Source organism: Opisthorchis viverrini, assembly GCF_000715545.1.
Source record: "Opisthorchis viverrini unplaced genomic scaffold opera_v5_266, whole genome shotgun sequence".
Taxonomy (NCBI): Eukaryota; Metazoa; Platyhelminthes; class Trematoda; order Opisthorchiida; family Opisthorchiidae; genus Opisthorchis; species Opisthorchis viverrini.
Window position 1 is genome coordinate 326,591 of NW_008751919.1, and position 23,683 is coordinate 350,273.

The 23,683-nt window shown below is 42.0% G+C and overlaps 2 protein-coding genes across 2 annotated transcripts in view; one reads left to right on the forward strand and one right to left on the reverse strand.

Annotated features, from left to right (window-relative positions):
- T265_09208 (hypothetical protein) overlaps positions 1-1,166 on the reverse strand; it is a gene marked incomplete at both ends in the record, with an annotated part of 125,305 nt that extends 124,139 nt beyond the window's left edge. The window contains one exon of the mRNA XM_009175221.1: positions 902-1,166. The remainder of the gene's footprint in view (positions 1-901) is intronic.
- Positions 1,167-3,413: 2,247 nt separating this feature from the next.
- On the forward strand, positions 3,414-23,000 carry T265_09211 (hypothetical protein; the record flags this gene model as incomplete). The annotated part of the gene is made up of 8 exons (XM_009175224.1): positions 3,414-3,500; positions 4,556-4,719; positions 7,241-7,583; positions 14,132-14,332; positions 14,451-14,735; positions 16,528-16,600; positions 20,675-20,838; positions 22,824-23,000. 8 exons carry the CDS (start codon positions 3,414-3,416, stop codon positions 22,998-23,000), a joined length of 1,494 nt encoding a protein of 497 aa, XP_009173488.1.
- Positions 23,001-23,683: the final 683 nt, after the last annotated feature.

Consider the following 23,683-nt stretch of genomic DNA (forward strand, 5'->3'; position numbering starts at 1 on the left):
GGGCTCATCGGGTGGGCGCAATTCCCGGGTTTCTGTCAAAATTATGTTTTATTTGAAACCAAATTGCACGAAATTAGCGAATATACACTCATTTGCAAACTAATTTGGCTTTTCAACAGACTCACCTGGAGCCCATATGAATCTCTCGTTTGTGATGTCTCCAGGCAAATTAGTTTGCAAATGAGGATATATTCGCTAAACTTATGCACCTGATTTGCTCACAAGGTGCCAATCTTGATTGACGGGCATATTGACCTCGATATATAACTGATCATTTTTTCCCTATGCAGACCTGATTACCTCATTTAAGGTGGCTTTTCAAATAAGTTTAATGTGGCCGGAATGCATTCTAAAAAGCTATCTGAAACTGTGTATTGTGACAGTGGAAGGTTAACTGAAAGTTTGCTTCTCTCCAGAACAAATGATTTCCACAAAACCGACAAGCAGAATGATCACAATGCCACATTTTTGTGGAGATGGCGTCAGTTCCTGGTGTACCAAAAGTAGACGTGTACCTGGATTATTTATCCATTAATTTGTGAAAGCAGTTTTCAGGGCGACATCCACCTGATAGATGGGGGTTATGAATATCTTTGAAGCCTCCAGTTATACTACTCATATGTTTAAATGCGCTTTTCTGGATACGGCAATAACTGCATGCATCCTATATATGGTTTTAAATACCCTCTAAGAAGCAGAACTGGTGACATTACGAGACCGTTTGGTAGGCTACATTTCTAGTTTCTCTAATTCTCTAATTCTCTAATTTTCAAAATTAAATTCTCTAATCCTCTAATAGATTCGTACTTTAGGTTTTGATGACATTCTTTCAAAGGGATTTATACAAAACTGAAAATCGGATGCACAAAACTGCCCTTCAGTTGAAACCATCACAACTCACGTTTCAGGACATTGATCCGAGTTGCAGAGCTGGTGGACATTTGTTTATTGTCATACTCGTACGAAACTCGGCAAACATACATTCCTGATTCTTGTACTTGAATTTTTCCCAACTCCAGTTTCCACTGAGTTCCCACCAGTGTGCCATTGGGATTACGCCATTCGTAACGCAGCGGACCGGTGCCATTTTGTAGACCATTCGTTGAGACGTTACACAGGATTCGAACCAAGAAACCCTCCTCCACATCTCGAGTAACAATAGAATCCGCTGAAATTCAAAACAAGCAATGAAATGGCAAGATTATGAGTGAATCGCTTAAGTAAAAGAGCAAGACAAAATCTATATGCGTCCTTGAAGGACGGGCGTCGCTGCTCCTATAGAGAGTCGATACCGGCGCTTATTTTATTGCCAGCTCCCTCTGAAGATAGATCACTCGAGGACGATAACAAGTGCTAGTTTCTTCATTGCTCTCACTTCAGCGGGCACACTGATGATGTTTCCGAATCTGAACACTGAGTGCTGCTCAATAAAAGTCGTTACAATGAATGATCCTTTGAACCAAGCAATTCCTTATCAAACTGGAAAACATTTGTTTGTTAAAAGCTATTAGATCTGTAAACAATAAGTTGCGCGGTTGGGTAATAACTTAAATCTCATCAGAAATGAGAAAGATTAGAATATAAAATCTAGAGAACTAAGTCGGGAACTAAGTAGGAAACCAAGGTCATAGTGCATTAAGGGCACATCGGCCACTATTAATTTCTCCAATTCCCTACTTTCAGTATGAAAATTGCTATGCTTGAAAAATGTTTCTTCTCAAACGGGACCTCTTCCAGGTGAAGTCGCTCAATGCCAATCTATCCTTAAGTGCAAGTTAATCATGATGAGGATCGGTTGCTCGTGACAGAAAATTAGTGTTCAACCGACTATCAAGAGACCATCAGTTCGTAATCCCAACTACAGTTTCATGGAATGTGCGCTGTTGATGGATCCCAGTAAGCACTAGACAGCCATACACTGATTCTCAGCTTTTCAGTATAGAATGGCTTTACTTATGGACCGACATGTGAACTGAGTGCTACCAAATTTCCTCACGCTACGATCAAACATTGGTTGTCAAATACATTTGGTGGGCGTTTCCATGCAGAGAGCAGCACTGATAAAGCTGACAAATGAATTCCAAATGTAAGGAATATCTTCTTGTACTGACGGAAAGTCAATTGACATTTTCATGAAGGAAACTACTCACAAGGTTGCTGAGAACTCTTCTACAACGCACAGCCGGTTTCGCCCTTCTTGGGGCTCATCAGGTAGGCGCAGTTCCCGAGTTTCCGTCAATCGTATGTTCTACTTGAACTCAGATTGGACTGTTTTCGAGAAATACACTAATTTGCAAATCAATTTGGTTTTCACGAGAGACTCAAGTGAATCTCTCGTTAATGGTATTCTACAACTGAATGTGCTGCACACAACACAGGCCATGTTTCAGTTGGCAGTATATTTTCTCATTTGATAGCTTCGGAACGCTATCAGAGCGGAACTATTTGTCGTTTCCTATCATACGTAAAGAAATATATCTTAGTTGGATTCTCCTCCACGCTATGATAAAAATGGTGGATGTAAATATATGGGGAAAAATTTGTGAGTTCATTATCCTTCCTAAAGAATCAGTCAAAGAAGAGAGTGAACTCACGCCGCATTTTGGAGTGATGGGACTTGGAACATAGTGTCTGAGTGAAGATTTAACTCAAGTTATCTGTGGTTCAAGTCCAGCAATCGGAGGATTAGCAATATTGATTTTTAGTTTGCTTGAGTTGCGGGCGAGATATACATCATTCAGCACATGATGGAGACAGCCAGGCTAGGTTTGTCAAACCAAACTGTGATGTACTTCAACATGGGGGAGATCCAAAAGCCCTGGAGACAACCCCGGACTTTGTATGCCAACTGCAAACAGCAACTGACCCAACAATGCGTGCCACGTCACTAGGTAACAGCCCACTGATGACGCCATCTCGTCTGGTGATGAAACGTTTGCAATCAGGTCGCTCAGCACAACGAACAAACCAATGACTCCCTCGTATAACGTATAACCAATAAATTAAAAACGTTTTATTAAGTAGAACTGGGGGTTGGTTTATTCCGACTGTTGGAAATGATATCAAAACAGAAACAGTTCCGCAAATCACACTACGATACTAATGAGATTCGTCGTTCAGCTGATGCACTCTTCCGGGGGCCAAGCTGCCGTGCCACCGGAAGGAAGCACGATGGCTTGGATATTGCCAGCTTGCCTAAGTCTAGGCAGGAAAATTCGAAAGGCAGAGGTCGGGTTCGAAGCATGCACCTACCGGTCAGTAAATTCGCGCTCTAACAAGTTGAGCTATCTCGCTCCGACTAATGAGATTAACCTTGGGGGAACATCATCTGGTGAATTACGTACTACTTAGTCCAACAACTGCCTGCTCCCGATGCACTCGTCTACACACATACTCACACACACACACACCAAATGTTCAGATTTCGAGCCCAACCAGCTACTCTGTCCATTGGATCGTTCAAATTTATCCCCGTTTATGTCACTGCAACCTCCGGATTAGTAAGTAGGATAGTTAAACCTTCTGTCATGAACGGCTGATCATCAGTATGAATAACTTGTACTTAGGTAGGATGGAACGAGATAGGAGGTGAGATGGCTGAATGGTTAGAGAGCGAATTCACAAAACGGAAGGTTCGTAGTTCGAACCCAACACGCGCCTCTTGACTTCCCGTCTAGGCTTGGGAAACCTGGCAGCTGGTCACCGAAAGAATGTTACAGACGAACGATTATTTTTAATAATTTTTTAGGTAGGATATAGCACCAGGTAACTATGTAATGAGGTTTCGTGATTCTTGATTTCTCAGATGGAAGTTTCACCCACTTTGAGAAAATTATGGTAAATTACCTCAAAAGAATATGAGCATAACGAGTCTGAACTGCTTGAGTTCCTAACTCTCTAGGTAAATCAATTTAAGTGAACACATTTTTATTCAGGTTCTGGCAGAGGCTAGTTCCGGAATGCACATTTTGACTGAAGGCAGACTCATTCGTGCAATCAACCCTAGGGTCAGTTTGAATGTCACAACAGAATTATAAATGGAAACGAACCGGAAGGGCGTTGGAAGTCGTCAGAAAAAACACTAGATTTCGACAGTAACTCGCCTATTTATCAAAGTCACCTAAGAATAAAATGCTGGCAACGTGCATATTACCTTGCAGAAACACTGAAAAGTATACATCACGTTTGGTCTGAATCGCTGAGCATAATGGAAATACTTGTTTTGATTTTTCAAGTTTTGCACTGGATTGCTGAACTTTCCTGTCACCACATGGTTCCAGTGAGACAGACAGACAGACAATGAATACAAAGGATGTCAAATTTTATTTTGCGCCTTTTTGCACACGCCATGCCGATTGGTTTTTAACAACACACGTTTAGTGCACTATAGATTAACCTGAATTGCCAGGGCACCGGTTTGTTAGACAAACTAGATTTTTTGTGGCCCATTAAGTTTCTTTTGTGGAGCTCATGGCATAAGTCATCATTTAGCTGGTCGAGAAAAGATGTTCACCTGCTCTGCTATTTATCTCATTCTCTCTGAAGATTTATGTAGGCCTCAGAGACGAAAGCACAACTGTGTTTTCCCCGATCAACGAAGAAACGTATTACGGATACCAACATAATCAATAGCAGCGGCCCGGATTTAAACGGCGACACAGTTGGATGGAACAATGATAACCTAAAGACAGAAGAGTACGCAACTTACAGCGACAAGAGGTGTGGATAATTTAGATGATTGAAAAGAGATTCGAATCAAATATATTGAATAGTGATGCTTATTTATGTTATCATTTTCCCCTTGAGATTCAAGACTCACTGCAAAGAGCGCAAAAAACCGATGTGATTTGCAAATGTAGAATGCGCCTGGACATGATTTATTTTAAAGGGAAATCCGATGACTGGAAAACAAAAAGTTACGGAAAGGTGAAATGATTTGTGGGAGTTCGTTTTTACAAGCTGTCTCCAAACTAGTAGAATCTCACATGAATGTGAGATTCTTCGAAATACCTAGTGTAGATGATGACAAATATTCTCTGGAAATATGTCTGCGAACAGCGTCCGCGTTCTGGAAGAACGTTGAGGGGGTGGCCACGTAAAGTAATTCAATCCCCATATCCCTCCGTTATCATCCACGGATCAGCCTGATTCTACAAAGAACCACAGCCGAATGGACACGAGCTGCAAGAAATAATTATGTCGAAGTAGATCGCCAACTACGTTTCATCATTTTTTTTTTTTTGCTATCCAAGTACTTGTTTAGACGACTTAAATGAAAATAGAAAAACCTATCCAGCAAAATTGAAATGTCACGACATTTTGTTAAATTCTGACCTGAAGTTTGTGATGTGGACCGATTTAGTCATGTTAGATTAATTGAACAAGATATATTTCCTGCTTTTTAAGTAGAACAATGACCGGACTTTGAAGGTGGGTGATGCAAACAACTCGATTATCGAATGTATGTGTGAATTTTCAAAGAATAACACACGGTACGCGCAGCTTGGAATGCAATTCTGCGACAAAAAGAGGTATTACCCTCAATCGCCACATTTTATTTTGCCTTTCTGGTTCATTTAAGAAGAACTGTAATACATAAAAATCCGTTCTGTCACGAATAAGTAGAGTGGCGTAGCATTCCTTGAAGATATTACATGATTGACTAGGAACTTCATGGATGAATATAGGCCTTGGACAGCGATTTCATAGTGTCCGGAGACAAATTTCATGCGTTTTGGCAAATTGACTTATTGCGAGAAAAACGGGACTTATGTATTGCAATATCAGGAAAATGATCTTCGATTCTTGTGCGCGATGCCTTATCAATGACATCAACTATGAAGAAAGTTCGCCCACGTGCAATGTGTTGCAGAACAGTCCCGAATCGGGTTCTTTTGCTGTACTTTTTATCCTTTGCCCAGAAAATTGATAAGTTGATAAGAGCCTCCACATGAAGACAAATATGAAAGAATTTTTTGGCCAGTTCGTGAAATTCCAGTTTGTATTCGCGTCTAGGTGACCAGTAAAGAGTTCATTCGATGTAGCAATCCTTTTTTTATAAAAGAAATTGGTTTCATATAACATATAACTGATGAGAAATGTCCTTCCGCTCCGTGCGGCTTTACTGGCTGGCTAAAGGGGACTGGTAACTACATTGACTAAGGTCCCTCCATTCCTCTGCGTTCTTAAAGCAGGGGTGACAAACTCACTCATAAAAGCGACGCAATATGGAGTTATTAGCCTATTCTTCGCCATCTTTGTTGTGAATGACTTTACCAAAGGACAGCACATGCCGGCCAAGTGAATTTTCTCGACACAAAGATGACTCTGAGCAAACGTTAACATCACGCTCGTTGAGAACTAGCCACCTAAATTGAGGCAACCAAATTTCATCTAATCTATCGACCCCTGGATAGCGCTACTTTCTTTAACCCAATAAAAATTCAGACGCGTGATGAATTTGGGCGAAATTTTCGCTCTATAAATTTGGCAATTTGAGGCTGCGTGAGTGGTGGTCAGCCTTTCAATTGTGTTCTCAAAGTTCATACAGTCGATCGTCCCATAGACTGTTCACATTCTTTGTTCCGGTAGACTGTTCAAGTCAGGCTGACCAAATTTATTGGTTCGATCGAGGTAACAAAAAGTTTCTTTTTTAGACCACCACGTTCTACGTTAGGGCCTCATTGGAAGCCACGGGTGGAATTCCGCCGACAACCTAGAGAACGACGCATGCGAGATCACGGTTGCACCTCCACCCACCTTTAGCAGTGATACGTTAAGCGCGACAACTGAAGTGGTAGGTGGGTGTGTACAATTTCAAGTGCCTCAGCTCATACATTTTGAGATTGACCAGACCAAATAAGAAATCCCAAATCATTCGAAAAATATACGCCTACTGATAACGGCGGACGGATTTAGGGTCAGGTTGTAACCATGTTTTGAATCTAACAAAGCCACTTCCAACATTTGTCATCGACTGTTTTCAGTGGTGTTTCACAAAAGTGCAGGATGTCTAGCGTTCTCAAAGAAAGCTCACAAGGCCGTGTGGTGAATTGACATCGTTTGCAGCAACCAACATAAAAAGGTTTATTCCGGTGGTCTGGACACACCTTCACTGTTCACGCATCGAGAGCACGCAGAGTTGCTGTTGTCCCAAAACGTTCTTAAGTTCAACGCTGAGGTATTCAGCTAAATTTTGATATTCAACATTTGAATTCTGTGATATCCTTGTCACCGACAGCCGTTTCCAAATGGGTACTATAAAGCTGCACAAGAAACCTGAACGCGTTGGTGCAGGTCAAAATCGCATGAATGTGGATGTAGCCCCTGTGCACAAGGTTCCCGAAAACTCTTCGGCAACCCAAGACCGGCTTTGTCCTTTTTGGGACTCATCAGATAAGTGCAATCCCCGAGTTTCCATCAAACTTTTGTTCTACTTGAAGCCCAATTGGACCGATTTCGACAAATGCACTCATTTGAATAGCAAATTGGTTATCAAGGGAGACTCAACTGAATCTCTCGTTTATAATATTCTTCAATATACCGCGATATCGCGAATATTGTGCCAGCTGAAACATGAGGCGGTCTTTGTGAAGCACGTTCAGCTAAGGAATTTTATATCATATCACTTAAGTCTCTCGTGAAAACCTACTTGATATTCAAGTAAAGGTATATGTGGATACAGCCCGTTAAATTTTTTTCATGGAAACCCAACACTGGGTATAGAGTTAGGGGAATACATAATCGTCAATAATGCAGAGTGACGAGTGAGGACGCCATCTTACCAGACACAAATTGTTGTTCGTCGAGGTCGACTATCAGCTTGCTGGTCACCAAGGGAGACGGTCTCATCAATGTGCCGTTGGGTGAGGAATATCTATGTGTCTGCTTGAGTTTATATGGTTCTCAAAGGCTAGGTGATATCTGCTGCTGTGTTTAATTGCCGGTAACACAAAACGTCAAAAGCCACCCCTTTTCGAACACATAAAATTGCCGTAATTTTTTGAGTTTGATGATTCGTTTTCCACAATTATTGAAATCGAATCCAGTTGCCGTAATTTTTTGAGTTTGATGATTCGTTTTCCACAATTATTGAAATCGAATCCAGTTGGCTCATTTTTCGGTACACAGTTGTGCCGGTGGACGTGTCGCGACTGAGCGAGTCTACGAAGAAAGATCTCTACCTTTGAGTGGAACCGTCTGAGTAAATTGTCCGACTCTGTTGTTCGTTTTCATCTGATTCTTGCACGCTTCTCCCCAGATGACATACTTCCATATATCGTACACGCCTGCTAAAAAGTGGTACGCAGCACACAACGAAGTGTTTCAAACTCTCTCAGTTTACGTTTGTGAAACGCAGTTTGTCCGTTTTCGAACACGAAGGTATAGTGGAGTGAAATCAACCAGGGATGACGTAATGAACGGGCTTCATGCATCAAGGGCGGACGCTGGTTCGGATAAATACATTAACAAAAGCGGCGGCGTTTTATCCTTTTTACCGTAAAAACAAGATATCTTACTGGAATTTGTCGGTAGTGGGCATTCTGGAGAAGATTTACGCTGATTCCAACAGGGGAATGTAACCGGTGAAACACAACTGTATCGTTCACTCTCATTCAGGCGGCACATTGTGATTATAAGGTGGCTCACGTCAGAAGATGCGCGCTAGTAATGATTACGAAGAGGAACGGAATCACAATTTAATACTTCTTGATATTTCTAGCACACGCAAACTTAGATTCCAGAATAACACACCCATACCAAGCTTCATTTGTTTCATGACACCGAGAGAAAACATCTGATAACAACCTTCCAGCTACCAAGCAGCTGATCATGCGACGTGAGCCACATATGGATGCGGGTTCGAATCTCGCCAGAACTTTGTGTTAAATTCTCAACAGGCTCAAAGAACAGGCACATTATTTCAAGACGTTTCAGCAAGCGCTGACTTTGCTAGCTTGATGAAGATGCTACGTTGTCAGTACTGCCGTTAAAACTACAAGTATTACGCTTGGCAAAAACAAACAAATTCTGGGAACTAAAGAAAGACATTCGGGGAAGAAGTAATGGCGAATAATCAAGAACTCGAAACCAGTTCAACTGTCTCTGCAAAAAAACGCAACATAAGGAAGAAACTGAACTGAACTTTACGCCACACCTCTGATAAAATCGATGCAACCTCGGTCATCATCAGAATATGTTTACGCGACCAACTGGCTTCAGCTCAACGACTTATTCGTCCTCTTTGTTTGCCTCCGTGATGCCAAGATCACAAAGAGTATCCGTCGAAAAACGAAGGACATCAATCAGAATACGTACAACGTTGAACACATGTGTGTGCAGAAATACATACATGTATCTACGAGCATTGGACACAAACGTTCAACCACTTCGATCCGCAGGCATGCTTACGCATCGTCATAGTTATACTGAATGATTGATTATGGACGGTAGTTAGTCGAATACTGTTTCTCTTTGACACTCGTTCGCAGCCTCATCGAACATCAGTTCGGTCCTTTCGAGGGAAAACGGAAGACTTTCACATTGATCGTGCCGTTTTACAGAAACCGTACGTTTGTCTCGTTTAGATCATTCTATCCCAATTGGGGTTTTTCATGTGGTATTTGAGGTAACTGGGAACAGTTCGCGTCGGAATACAACGAAAGATGCAAGTTGCAAGTGTACTTCACTACGCACTGCATCTTATTTATTCTCCTAGGAAACTTTGATTTGATCCGTTTATGGTGGATGAATACTTATCACCGAGATGTAAAATATATACACTACCATCTCCAACAGTCATCAGTGATGACTGCAGCGCAGTCATACTCATCCCTAATGTTAGCCCAAGCATTCAGTTATTAAACTATTCATTAAGGTTTAAATCGTTGGTGCCACAGGTAGTAAATTTTGCGAGTGATATTGATGATTTATCGTTTCGCTAACAGGATAAATGGACCACCCCACTGTCAAATGAATGTTTTTTCATAAAAACGTTACGGCGTTATTTTCTAGCAACAAGAAATTCAAGGATCTGTGTTCAGTTCAGCGTGAACTTCTAAGTCCATCAACTTTCTCATGTGAAATTAACAGAATACAGTGGCAGAAGAAGATAGTTGCTTCCCAGACCTGATGACTTTACAATTCACTCTTGTCGTTGCCGGAGCAGAGCTCACGTATCGAATCAGCGAGTCAGAAATAATTCATTATAGGTTAGAATTCGGGCCCCAAAGTGTTACCAAGAATGATTTGTCAAAGCCTGAGTGGACAGCGTACATGAGTCCCCAGTACTGGAGGTATCGGTAGATAGTCTCATCGAAAAAAACGACGCATTTTCATTCATTTTAACAAAATTCTACCCAACACATCTGGCTACGTAATATCACCAAAAAAAGTGCAGTTATTTCGTGTCCTTTGTCAACAACAGCAATATCATCATCAAAAACAACAAGTGTTTTCAGGTTAAATCATGTGCCGTGACTTTCAGAATCGAAAACGTGTGTAAAAGTCAATTCAACTCTCCAACAGCAACGACAAGAAAGAGGTAATTTTTCTGTCCTACTACCTAAGCTGAGAAGCAGGCTTTCACGGCCTGTGCGATTTTCGGTTTAGCGTTCAGAGGCATACATAAATTCGGTTGAGATTATTCTACGTGAAACGAACTGTTGGTCTACGTATGATCGTTTGGTTTTTGAAAGTTGTAAGTTTGGCTTTCAAGAATCGGAGATTGGTTTTTTGATAACATGCCACAAAATGCAGAGTACGGCGACACATCGTTTGTTTCTCGCGGCTGAATTTACCCTATACGGTAGGGAGATCAGAATTTTAGTCTTTTTCTTTGAGGTTATAACTATCTTTATTGAATAATTGAATTTTTTAGGATTAAAATGAGCTTTTCGCGTCAAGCCTGGTTGAGTAAACTTAAAGTTTCCAACCACCTAATTAAAAGATAACTCATTTTGTGAACGATTTCCGTCCATAGAACACAGATGGCCTGCCGAAAAACACGTTGTTTAAAGTTTGCTTTATTTGTGACACCTACTCAAGCATATTATATTTTTTGGACGGGCTGACACTATTTGACTTGCCTTTCTGTTTCCAAATCCAGGTTCTGGACGATATGGAACACTTACAATTTCCGAGGATGCGTGCGTCACAAAGTTACGGTGTTTTTGTGTTTCACACCGAGTTCCTGGAGCAGACGTGAAAGAATCGACTAAATCTTCCTTGAGGTTCTCAGACTAGGAAAGAAAACTCACCGTAATATGCACACATTTTATATCGCCATACGCTTCTGTATTACTGAATAAGTGTCAGGGTTAGTCTTCAACAAAATCGATACGTCTCAGGTTTGCCCATTAGACCCAAACGAGGTGGCAGAACACCCGGGTTTGCTGGAGGTAAACAGGACTAAAACTGACGTCCTCTGAGAGTAGCGCGCTTCCGTCTCTTGAACTAAGGGATGAACATTTCCCTAGTTCATTCTTATAGAAACATGATACTAGAAATCACGTGAATTCAGGTATTTTGTTCTCTCCTCTCGTGAACTCAGTGTGTTTTGATCAACACGGGGACAACGCTGGTCGAACTTGTGAAACCCGGTAGAATTCCTTACTTTTGGGATAAAGAAACACGCGGAAAGATGCAATGGCAACCAATGCTTTAAAATAAAAAAAAACAAATGAACAAGACTTCTACGAATCGTTCTATGGGAACTACGAGTACATTTGGGTATCTTCGGTCGGCTTTCTGTTCGAATGAATACAATACCACCAAGTTCGCAGCTCTGTTCTGCTGTGGGTTTTTTCCCAAGATAGAAATCTTATGCATGCGCATACCTCGTATTCCATTCAGTTCTTTACACGTTTTTGTTTCTCTGGATACATTCATATTCCGTTCAACAAAATAATCTTTTGAGATTTTGTCTGAGGTTTCCATATATTTCCCGAAGGGCCACTGTAGTTACATCATTTCCTCTCAATACCCCCACAAGTAATCCACCTAAACTCTAAGTTTGGTCAAAGTCTTGGCTGACAGCTTAGATTTATGTCCCGTCGTTATTTTGAAAACCGCTGCAATGAGTTATATCGAACCACCCGTTCTTGTGGTACAAACCACCAACAAAGGCATACTAGTTCGAAACTAGTCGAGCCTTTGGGATATCGACTTACGAACCCCCTTTTTTGCACCTGAAATGATTTAGCCACGATGATATGGCTCAAAATTATGGAATATGCGGTTTTTGGCATAAAGTTTTTATTTATCAGAGTTGTTAGTAGTATCAGCCTAGTTAAAGTGCAGCATGTCTGGTCGCCCATTATTCCCAAATGACAGTCACGAGTCTGCAAGTGAGGTCGAAAAAATTGAGATACTATCATTTTAGGACTCCACCCAACCAGCTGGGTTGTTCAGTGAAGTTTTGTCCTGCTCCGCGGTCTTACTGCTCCATCCGCTTTGATTAACCCACGTTTCACATCAATATCAGCTACACCATTGCGTTCTCATCGTGACATCACACTTTGTTGATAGTCGGTAGTACGCCGACACGTGTGAATTTATCGGATTGGACATCTTCATATGACAGATTACTAGATGTTCTTTCCAGTTGACCATGGTTAAATTTATCAGTCACGTTCAATTTGTGTGTAATGGCATTAGCTTAGAAACTATTCTACACACGCTGTCACCATGATGTGCAAAAAACAATGTACATTCGGAGCGCTGTACACCAGATCTACTGAAAGCTACTGATAGCTGAAGTTTTTTGCTTTACGCCTGTATTTCAGTTGTCCTTGCCGAAACGTGGACTACTATCAAGTGTAGACCATGGGCTTGACTGTTTCAGCATCCGGTCTACCTGGTTATAGGTACCATAATGTACCATAATGCTTCAAAGTTGGACAAGTAAACATGGCTCAGTAATGGCATGTATACCCAAGGCTGTGAGCGCAAGTGAAATAATCGGCTAACCTTACCACAAAGACCTGTTAGTTTACTAAAAATAGAATTGAACAAAAACGGGGTGATTTCACAATTTGATGGTTCCAGGTTGGGGAGCAGCTGAAATGGCGACTAAGTGGAATTTGCCCACAATATCTGTGTTTACCTGCAGAGCTGTGGAGTAGAAACCTTTATGGAGCTACGATTACGTTCTCTGTAAGTGTATCGCTAGCACTAAGTGGCGAAAGATTTTTAGAATTCTTGATAAAACTTACACGACAAAGCGTCGTCTTCTACATCCTGTATTGGACGATTGTTCGACCAGAGGATTTTCGTCAAAATCAGATGCCAAAATAATCATTCTTTGGTGAATTTTCGGTGTTTTCGGCAACCTGATCAGCTAGAAGCTGTTCATACTCAGATCCCACGAGTAGTTCTATGGAACATGAATGATGTAGCTTTTAGCTACTAAGTAGTCCCTTTTTTGTTCTATTTGAGTAGATAAAATAAAAAAGGCATCGTTTTGAGCTCTCTTAAAAGGGAAACGTGCCTTTGAACCATTCATTATCTAGACAGATGGCGTCACATATAATTTCAGCCACGTATGGAGCAAAGTAGACAGAAACATGGCCATCACTCCCGATTTTTTACCGGACCTGAATTTCTGTAGATTTCAGATGAACTTTCACTTGCTGGAGCTGGTTCGCTCTTCAGCTAGAAGGTATTCTTAGTTGATTTGAACCGAATCTCTGCAAAGTTGTGCCAGTTATATTCAACCATTGAACGACAGTATGGAGCAGTGAGTTTCCTGTAATGCACCACCAAGATTCCAACGTTTGACCAGTCTTTAACTAGGAGGGTTGGCCTATCTATACTGAAATTCCAGTAACCTGGTCATTTCACATTCACGGGTAGTGCAGGACCATACTCAGCGCAGACATCTGGAGACACAGTGATCCTAATCGAAAGGTACGAACAATAAGAAAGCAGTTCTATTCTACTCTACTTTTGGGCGCCAACTGAGGCAAAACGCAAATGAGCAGCCGACTAATTCCCCCTTTGAGCCGTCTGATTTCCACGAACCTAGCCCGTGGGTATGTGATCCGTAGAAATCACGAAATTCACCTGGGGGGACTTTTAGCAGTATCCAGCAAAGAAATATCTTATTTACCAAACTTCATCATCGACTCAGTCGTTAGGATGTGAACTCACTGACCAGAAAGTTCGTGTTTCGAGCCCAATCCCGACATCTCACCTTGTCTTATCGAGGTTTTGGCAACCTGGTAGAATCCCAGCAATCATGAATCCTTCGGGTGTCGTGTCACTTGGGCACCGAGAAGTTGCTACAGCCACTTTTTTCAAAATCACTGTAAAACCCCACCAATCCCTTATTGTTTATTGGTGGACCTAAATAACATGGATATTTTCTAGACTAAGTAAAGCCTTTCGGCTCATAAAAGTTAACATGTTTCTTTGTGGTTGTTAGTCTGTTTGCCGAGCTTTGCAGTTAGATTGCAAACGCTTCATCACCAATCGAGGTGACATCGTCAGTGCGCCGTCAACTCCGCACTGATGATGTCACCTCGACTGGTGTTGAAACGTTTCCAATCCAACTGCCAAACTTGGCAAACAGACCAACGACCCATCAGCGCACCCAGGCTCCCTATATTCCAAAATACTGCCGATGTTTCTGTTTGGTCGCACCTGTAGGTATGCATGAAAACTGCCAAACTCGGCGAACAGACCAACGACCCATCAGCGCACCCAGGCTCCCTATATTCCAAAATACTGCCGATGTTTCTGTTTGGTCGCACCTGTAGGTATGCATGAAATAATCATACGCAAGAGGAAACTCAGTCAAAACTGCTCAACATCAAAGCATCCTTAACGTTCACTGTGCTTATCACTTACTGAAGTGTCGCTCTTCTCCGGAAAAATGTATAACTTAAGACTAAGGTCATGTGAATGCGATAGACAAAACGTGTCTAGACTCTATTAGACATGCAACTTCCGCGTTCGCCTGAATGTACACCCGCAATCTTGACTTGTTTCTGGTCAAATTCAATCGTCTTGGTATAAACTAATTACGGAACAGGTGTGTTCAATCGAGAAAGTTTTTTTCTAAGTCTGAAATGCAACGAAAAACAACTGGAGAAGGGAATTGAACCATCTAGAAAAGTTATACGTAATGTAAGGCTCATTCACGTGTCTTTGTACAGTAGTACTCGGGAACAAAGACCACTTCCGGACAATTGTCGAGAAGGACAATTTCTTTTGGCAATACCGTCTATCGAACGTGCGGGAAGACAAAAATGTACGTGCGATGTTGTCTGGAGATCTTGAGAATCTCATTGTGTTTCAGTGCTGCGATTAGAGTCAGCCTGTGCCGAAAAATCCAGCAGAACCATGTTGCTTATTCGTTCTGGTTGGAAAGTATCTGCAGCGCACCACCCAGGATTTTCAGATGAGAAATGAACCCGCGACCTTCCGGCTAATTGTTGAAGGAAACATTTTCGGTACCAGGGTACTGCTCAGCAGGTTGATTAGCTTGCACTTAAACAGGATATATCCCCACTTAACTCAAGGCACTCAGACTAATATGGCAATACTTCACTATAATTTAACTTGTTTTTGGCACGAGACATTTCACCTAGGGAGCTTGTGAGACTTTTTATTTCTTAGCAGACTACTTATGACATTAGAGTAATATGAAAGGATTCTGAAATTTGATTCTGTAATTTGAATTCCCTTACAGGATGATGCATCTGTAAAATCGATGCAAGTGTGCGTCCTTGTGCTGAAAATTTCCCCTTTGTCGGCCTATATCATCGGCATTCCGTTGGAATGTGCAGATGCACAAATGGAGTCGGGGTACGTGAAAACTCCGTGGTTTTCGCTATTTCTTGCACCAAAAGATCAGTTACAGTGGTGGTTTCTCTGAAGGGCAGTTGGTGCTTGGGACCGGAACAATTCAGTCACAACTGGAGTTTTGATTTACTTGACTGGTGTTTTTGGCCAGGGACTGGCCACGCTAACTTCTTTAGGCAAATTTCTGTCCCAAAAAATAAACGGTCAGTTCTGAATTCTTGCAATCTGGACCAAGTATTTCACCCTTGAAGGGATATCAGATTAGACGGCTGACATTAGTGATGCACAACCAATCAAATAAAGGTTACGTCAACACAAGACAAGTTGCTCGAAAGGTCAACGTTGACGTCACTTTTGGTGTACAGTTGATGAGTGAACAGTTTTTCTACTGATTTATCGTATTAACTTTGGACTATTGTCTGTTTACGCAAAACCATGGTACTAAAAATACTGCCGGCGTTCTTCACAATCACAGAATTTGGCAGCCGACTATGCCGGGAAGAAACAATGTGCCGAATTCCTGATGCACTGCTCTGGAAAAAATCTTTTGCCGGCAAGTCAGTTTTGGTGCGGTTGCCTAGGGAATAGAACCACAGGAAATTCCAAAAAGTGGCCCCTTATTCGGAGGAATAAGCAATATCTTCCACGATTGGTGTCGGTCTACTATTAAGCGATCTCATTCAACGGCTGCTAGAACGAGAAACATTTTTTTTCATCAAGGAAACTACTCACTGGGTTGCTGAAAACTCTTCAACAGCCCACGATCGGTTTCGCCTATTTCGGGGCTCATCAGGTAGGCGCAGTCCCCGAGTTTCCGTCAACCTTATGATTTAATTGAACCCAAATTGCACTGTTTTCAAGAAATACACTCGTTTGCAAATCAGTTTGTTCTTCACGAGAGACTCAACTGAATATCTCTTTTGAGTTCAAGTAGATCATAAGGTTGACGGAAACTCGGGGACTGCGCCTACCTGATGAGAAGGGCAGAACCGGTCGTGGGCTGTCGACGTGTTTTCAGCAACCTTGGGAGTAGTTTTCTTTATGAAAAAATATACTACAATATCTCGAATATCGTGCCAACTGAAAAATGAGCCGGCCTGTGTGCATCACATTCATTTGTGGAATATCATAAAAAAAGATTCATTTGAGTCTATCGTGAAAACCAAACTGATCTGCAAATGAGTGTAAATACCGAAGAAACAACATTCTTCCATTTTAAGACATCGATCGGTGTCAATATGAAAGCGAACTGTTCGAACCGTCGCGTACGCTGATCCCTGTGACTAAGTGGCAACAACACTAGCATTCCTTATCGACTCAATGTCAGCAAGAAAGTCCCTCATTGTGAAACAGAGGCAGGAACAAAGGCTACTTGAGAATGCAGAACGAAATGCCGGTATGGACACTTGGAAGCACTCATGGATAGGATCTTCCAACGAGAACATATTTTATTATAACACCTGGTTTGAAACGGGAGTTTTGAAGAGAAAAAACATTCAGTGATAATATCAACTATAGATGTCTGTCTGAGGTTTGAATTCGTCAAACTCATATTCTGGGAAACATCATAATTTAGGTTCATTGTTTACAAACTACTGATTAAAATGAGAAAGAATTACGACGAAATTGAAGAACACTCAGGGGATAAGATCAACAGAGTCACCTTGTTAAGTTTTGTAGATAGCGCGTACCAGCGCGCATAAATGCACATCTCTCGAATTCAGTCAATCTCTGGGTGGGGTTAGATTCAATCTTCTTGTTCAGTAATAGTTGAAACACTGATCTGTTCATGGTTACACACGACCGAATGTGTGCTGCCTGCAGGTTTCCGGTAGTAGTGTGTTGCCGAGACCAACAAGGTCAGCGGGCGAACATGCATAAGCCTGTTTCAAATCCGTCATTCGGATGTTCAACACACCAGATAACAGCAGCACCGTAGAACGCGGAAGCTTTTACCCAAGGAACTTGGTTTAAAATCCGCCATTAATTTCTTAAAAATCAGGAGACAGGTTGGTCAACCACCCTGCAAACACTGGCTGGAAATGTACCGAATAGTCACGTTTCTGCGGCAGTTACCACGTGATGCGACCTCCTAATTTTAGTAACTTACTAACAACTTTTCCGCCCACTTGTTGCCGGTTTGTTACAAGTGCAGCCGGGGAAGTATCGGCGTAAAGGTTCTTTTTTTAACCTGCTGACAGCAGTCTGTTCGTGTCTGTATGTTTTGGTCAATACACAGATCTACAAAACCCGGAAGATAAGAAGAGGGTGTACACTTTTAATGTTTAAGCTCAAGCATACCGTTCAAGGACATGGTCTAATTTAATTACTCCTATTCTGTATATACATTACCGACTGTTCATCATGTTACCCATGAAGATTCTTTTCAAATGGTGTAAATACGAAAAACGATGGCCGCGTTTGCCATTGAAATTCTCGCTTCAGTCTTATTTGAGTGTAATTAGAAGACAGTGACCACCTGTTACTTGTAATTCAAGAGGAATGCAAGAAGTATAGAACAATTTTCTGTACGCATCACGCAGATACTGATCGCAAGGTTTATGGTGCCATATTTGGTGTTCCAATAAGATGTTGCTTTGTATACACAGGGGCAGCCGAGGAAATTCCCAGTATAACCTTTTCTATAGATTTTTTTAAAATCGTTTCCCCCAGTAAGCAGAGCTAGAAGCGTTACACACGTGAGAAGAGTTTGTTGCGGTTATCCGGTCATCCTTGAGCCTCGGTTGGATTTCGACCAGATCTATCCAGCAGATGATACCAAAGTCAGACACTGGTTCCATCAGTTGCGGAACTTCTGCGGAACAAAACATGAAATTGCCAAGCGGTCTTCTGAGCTCAGCAGAATTACATCACTTTTTCCTCCGTCCGCACTAGTAAAAATGTCGTTCTCACAAATCGGTCTTGAAGACTTTTGCATCTTTAGGTCAAACTGCTCAACGCCGTCATCTTTAGCAGAGCGAACTGTGGAGCACCAAACCAAAAGTTCGGCTACCTCAGCCATCCTCATATTGTCATACCCACCTGTGTTCTCATTTAGAAACATCATGAGAGTTCCGCAAACAGGAATATAGATAAAAGTTAAAAAGCGGTATCACAAAAGGCCTCAATTCCGAAATTTCACTTCAGCTGGTAAAACCTAAAGCGCGGACGTCTCTTCTCGAGCTAAGATTGAAGAGGCTGAAGCCTGCCCTGACAAATAGAGGTCATTTTAGGATTGCACTTTTGTGGTTTGCCGTCATCATTATGAGACAGCATTATCAGTGTTGGTGCTGATGCCGCACTGCCGTGCAACCACGAATGTTGTGTAGTCATGTTTGGAGACTTAAAGTGAAGATGAGAGAAAAGATTAGATAAAAAAGAAAGCCTAATGCTGGCTTATTGCAAATATTCTGATGTGTATACAACTTCAAGCTTTGAATTGGACAGTCTGGAATCAAACTGATGGCACGGACACCACGGATATCGATGGGATGTAATTTCTTGCAATCATATAAGCTAAGCGCGGGGGGGCTCTGAGAGGCTCATCCTGGAAGGCAGCCTGCACAAAGAGCAACTACACTGACAAAATTTCCAAGAACAGTCTTACTACTGGCACTAAATCGAAGATCGTAATAGGGTTGTAAGAGCCATTTGGAACGGGCTGTGTTCAAATATCTCTGTGCTAACGAATCAGCGCACGGTAGATCTTTTTTCAAACTTGTCCTGTTCACGGTAGCTAACCTATCCAGCCACTATGGACCCACATTTCTGTGTGAACAAGATCCGATTTTGAATGAGACTATTCTGATATCTTGCAGCACTTCGCATGCTAATTCGGAGAAATGTGCCGATTCGAGGGGATAACTCACGTGTGTTTATCGAACCAGTAAATCAGATCTCAGATTTAACAGCCTCTCGAGGTCAGACGGTTGAGTCTGCGGCCTTGAGTGTTGCGGGTTAGAGTCTTTCGAAGTCTACCAGATGCTTCCGCTATGAATGCTTCCGAACAGGGCTAAAGCAGCCACAAAATGCTTCTCGGCGTTCCTGTTCAGAGTTAGGCCACTTTAGTTGGAGGATTGAATCTGGACTAAAGTGCACAAGCAAGCACTGCTAGAGGTGGAAAATCACTAAATTCAGTAGGAATTCAAAGGTTTCAAATAATTACACATGGGGCGATCTGTACGCCGCATTAGTTCTACAAACGTATCCATGCATTGACCTCATGGTCAGCAAGGACGACTGGCAGGTCACGTGATGGTCCAAAACACAGATGAGTAGGCGTTTCTATTTTGAGTCTCGAAGCTCACCACTAACAACCACTTTGGAATAATGCCATCCGGCTCTTGACCTTCTGATAGCAAGTAATCTTTAAAAAAAATCCCAGAAGTTGTGAAGATCCGCAGGGAAGCCCCCTAGTCCGAGGGCTGAAAAAACTTTTATTTGGACTAGCAATATTTGACATTGCGAGTGGAAAGGCGGGTCAATGTTGCAATTATATTACACATGACCATGTTCTGGTCGGTAGTGCGTTCGTGTGCACTTTACGTTTATCCCAACTGTCCGAGACATTCGAAATTGCGTTCGCAGCTGTTCCCTTTTTTCAATTCAAGTTGCTTACCTGAACTCGACCAGCTGTAAGTAGCTCGCGAATTCCGAGCAGCCAGAATCGCTTGCCCGGTTTTGCGTTTAATGAAAATACTCTTTGAGCCCCGGAAAGTTTTCATCTGCAGTGTCCGGTAGCGACCTATGTTTACAGACTCAACTTTACCGATGCTTAGCTTAGTGCGCTTATTTCTTGAATGCGTTTCCATAGAGGAAAATGTCGGTAGCTCAGGTAGCGTAGATGGTCGTTGGCTTGTTCGCTGAGCTGGACAATTTGATTGCAAACGTTTCATCACAACCACTAACCCACAGCTACTCACAACTACGCTCCCCAGTAACGCAGTGATGTCACCTAGATTGGTGATGAAACGTTTGCAATCAAATTGCCCAGCTCAGCGAACAAGCCAACAACCACCATTCTTAAATACTGTTTGATGATAGCAAGAATCTTTATTACAACTGTCCTTTGATAGCACTGATGATCTTTTTGGTCTGCGCCCACGGGATCATAGGTAACAGTACCACTACACGGACCTTGTGAAAACCCTGAATTGAGTCATGAATTTGACTACAGACTGACCAGTCTGTGGTTTTTGACCCAGCTTTCATGAATTCCAGACGATTAGGTTCACTTTAACCAGTGACTAATGAAAATTCCGGCCGCATGCGAGCCAGTCACTAAATTCTGTTACCCAGAAAAGAACTTTCGATTATGCGCCAAAGTATGCCATTCTAGACAAAGATACCAACCTCGACGTCAAAACTGTGTATCGATCCGTATTGTGAGCGTAACTCCAAGTATCGTACCGTTTGGAACGTTTTCATGCCACACGCTAATAATAATGTAAACAGAATCCATGCGGGTCAATCGATCCCAATCTTGGTGAGATAGCGCGATTGAATGTGTGGCCACAGTAGCGACCTTGCTACTTTCAAGAAACATGATGTGTGCGGTCACCGGTCACCAAGTAGTTTACACCACACCCTCGAACAACAACACTGTCGCAAGGCACACGTGTGTACGTAAGATGGAAAGTGACACTACCGAAATCCCTTGACTGAACAGCTTTAACCAACGAAAGAGAGTCTTTGGAAGCTTGATTCGAACAGACCGTGTAGAAAGACTATCAACCGGATACCTGGGAATGTGATAATCACCGTTACACATTCCACTAGTCCCACTTACTCTGATTTCTCATTTCCACATCTTTGTGGAAAAATTTAGTCATTCGGTTGTCCTGTTATTCAACCTGAGTTTCCGGTTTCATGAAGTAGTGCCTAGCTTCAAAAGAGCTTAGAAGCTTAGAAGAGATTAGAAGAGCTTAGAAGCTACCTCGTGTTACTCCAAAACATGGAACCTTAAAGGGTTTGTTGTGAATTCAACAAAACTAATCAAGAGCCAAACCATTGCTGTTCTCACGTTTTGCCATATGGAGTGGGGAAGTTCAAAATTCAGAACCAGTGAATGTTATTACGCACCTATCACGCTAAATTCCGCAGCATTTTGGACCGCATTCCGTACTAAGACTCATAGGATCAAAACTCGTCCACCATAAAAACCAGTTTGAGCAAACTGTCCAATAGCTGCCGTGGTAGCCATTCATATTTTGTATTTATTCTGTCGAAAAAGATCGGAAAATGAGTAAAAGTTAGAAAGGAATATTCTACTCTGTTCTATTTCTCCGCAGATTACTAATCTCTGTGATTTGCAGCGATTTCCGTTGCCCTCCGGAGCACGAGAAAGCGGGGGAATCTTTATTGAACTTGTAAGAATATACTTCAGCTACAACTTTCGAGTTTTTATTGCAAGGGAAGTCAGACTTAACTACAAACCAAAGAGGTGTATGATATCTATTTTAAACTTCATAAGGCACACGAATCCCCCCCGGTGTCAGCATGTATCAACAGTATTCCGTATAATACTTGGGGTACCCTAACCTCCAGAAAAGTTGAGGTGTTTGTATGTATGATAAACAGAGTAAGGACCCAACCAACAGCGCACTGAAGATGCTTCCTCGAGTGGTGACGAAACGTTTGTAAATCAATTGCCAAGCTCGGCGAACAGATCAACAGCCATCTGATCAGGTACCAAGAGTAAGGTACTGCCAATTCTCTAATCACCATGATCCTGAATCGGTGGTAGCTAGATTCTCGACGAAGAACAGATCAACGCCCAACTGACCAAAAACCTTTGAGAGTGTAGTGTGCAAGTTGTACACTCAATCAAGTAATTGCGCGCAATCCACTGTGATTCACTTAACCCAGGGAATATTATTTCTTAGTTTAGATGGAACAACTATAGTTGTACTTCTTGGATCTAGTCGAAATGCTTTTTATTGGGTGTATAAACAGACATACTGTCGTTGTTTTAGCTGATATGACCGAAATTTCTTGTGAGCTAATTTTGGTTTAAGTGTGGAAATCGTTCAACGGTAGTACCCTTTCAGTCCCTAATTGCCATGCCACCGGAAGGAAGTACGTGGGCTGGGATATTGCCAGAATGCCCAAGCCTGGACAAGGAAAGTCAAAAGGTAGAGGTCGGGTTCGAACCACGGACCTTCGGGTTAATAAATTCGCGCTCTAACCACTGAGTCATCTCACCTTGTAATAAAAGAGAACCAGTTAAATTTATTTCCCCTCCACTGATTTCTCGTCGAATAATTTTTATTTGATTTCACACTCTGCAGATGCTGGTTCCATAACACCGGGGATTTTGTGAACAGTTGCTTGCAATGAATCCACCCCGCTGTAAAATGGCTTTCACGCGGTGAATAGCTTGATTTCCAACGACGTATTATTTGGTGCCAAGTATTCAATCTAAACATAATGTGAAAAAGGATAATTGGTGAAAACGCCGTTACCAAGGGGGTTTATGGAGCATTAGACAGTCTCCATGGATAAATTCACCTTTCACGACACCAAAGTCTTCTAGGCCTTCTACACCTCAGCTCTGCTCGTTTTTTGAAGCCTTTGAACCGGAAGCCCGATTTGTTATATCTTGGTAGAACGCCTTTAATAAATGATGGTTGGCGTGCCCAGCAGGACTAAATTGCAGGTAATCACCCAGTACTCTATCGTTTGGATCGGACAATGGATAGGCAAGTAAACAGTTCGACACCCATACAAGAAGTTTACTGCAAAAAATCTGAGGAGAAGTCGGGCGAGAGCTTTCCAGGCCTCGAAGACTACTGCCAAACGTTGCCCAAATGTATCTATCAAAAATTTGCCATTTTAATCATCGTCTAATTGGATACATAGATAGATAGATAGATAG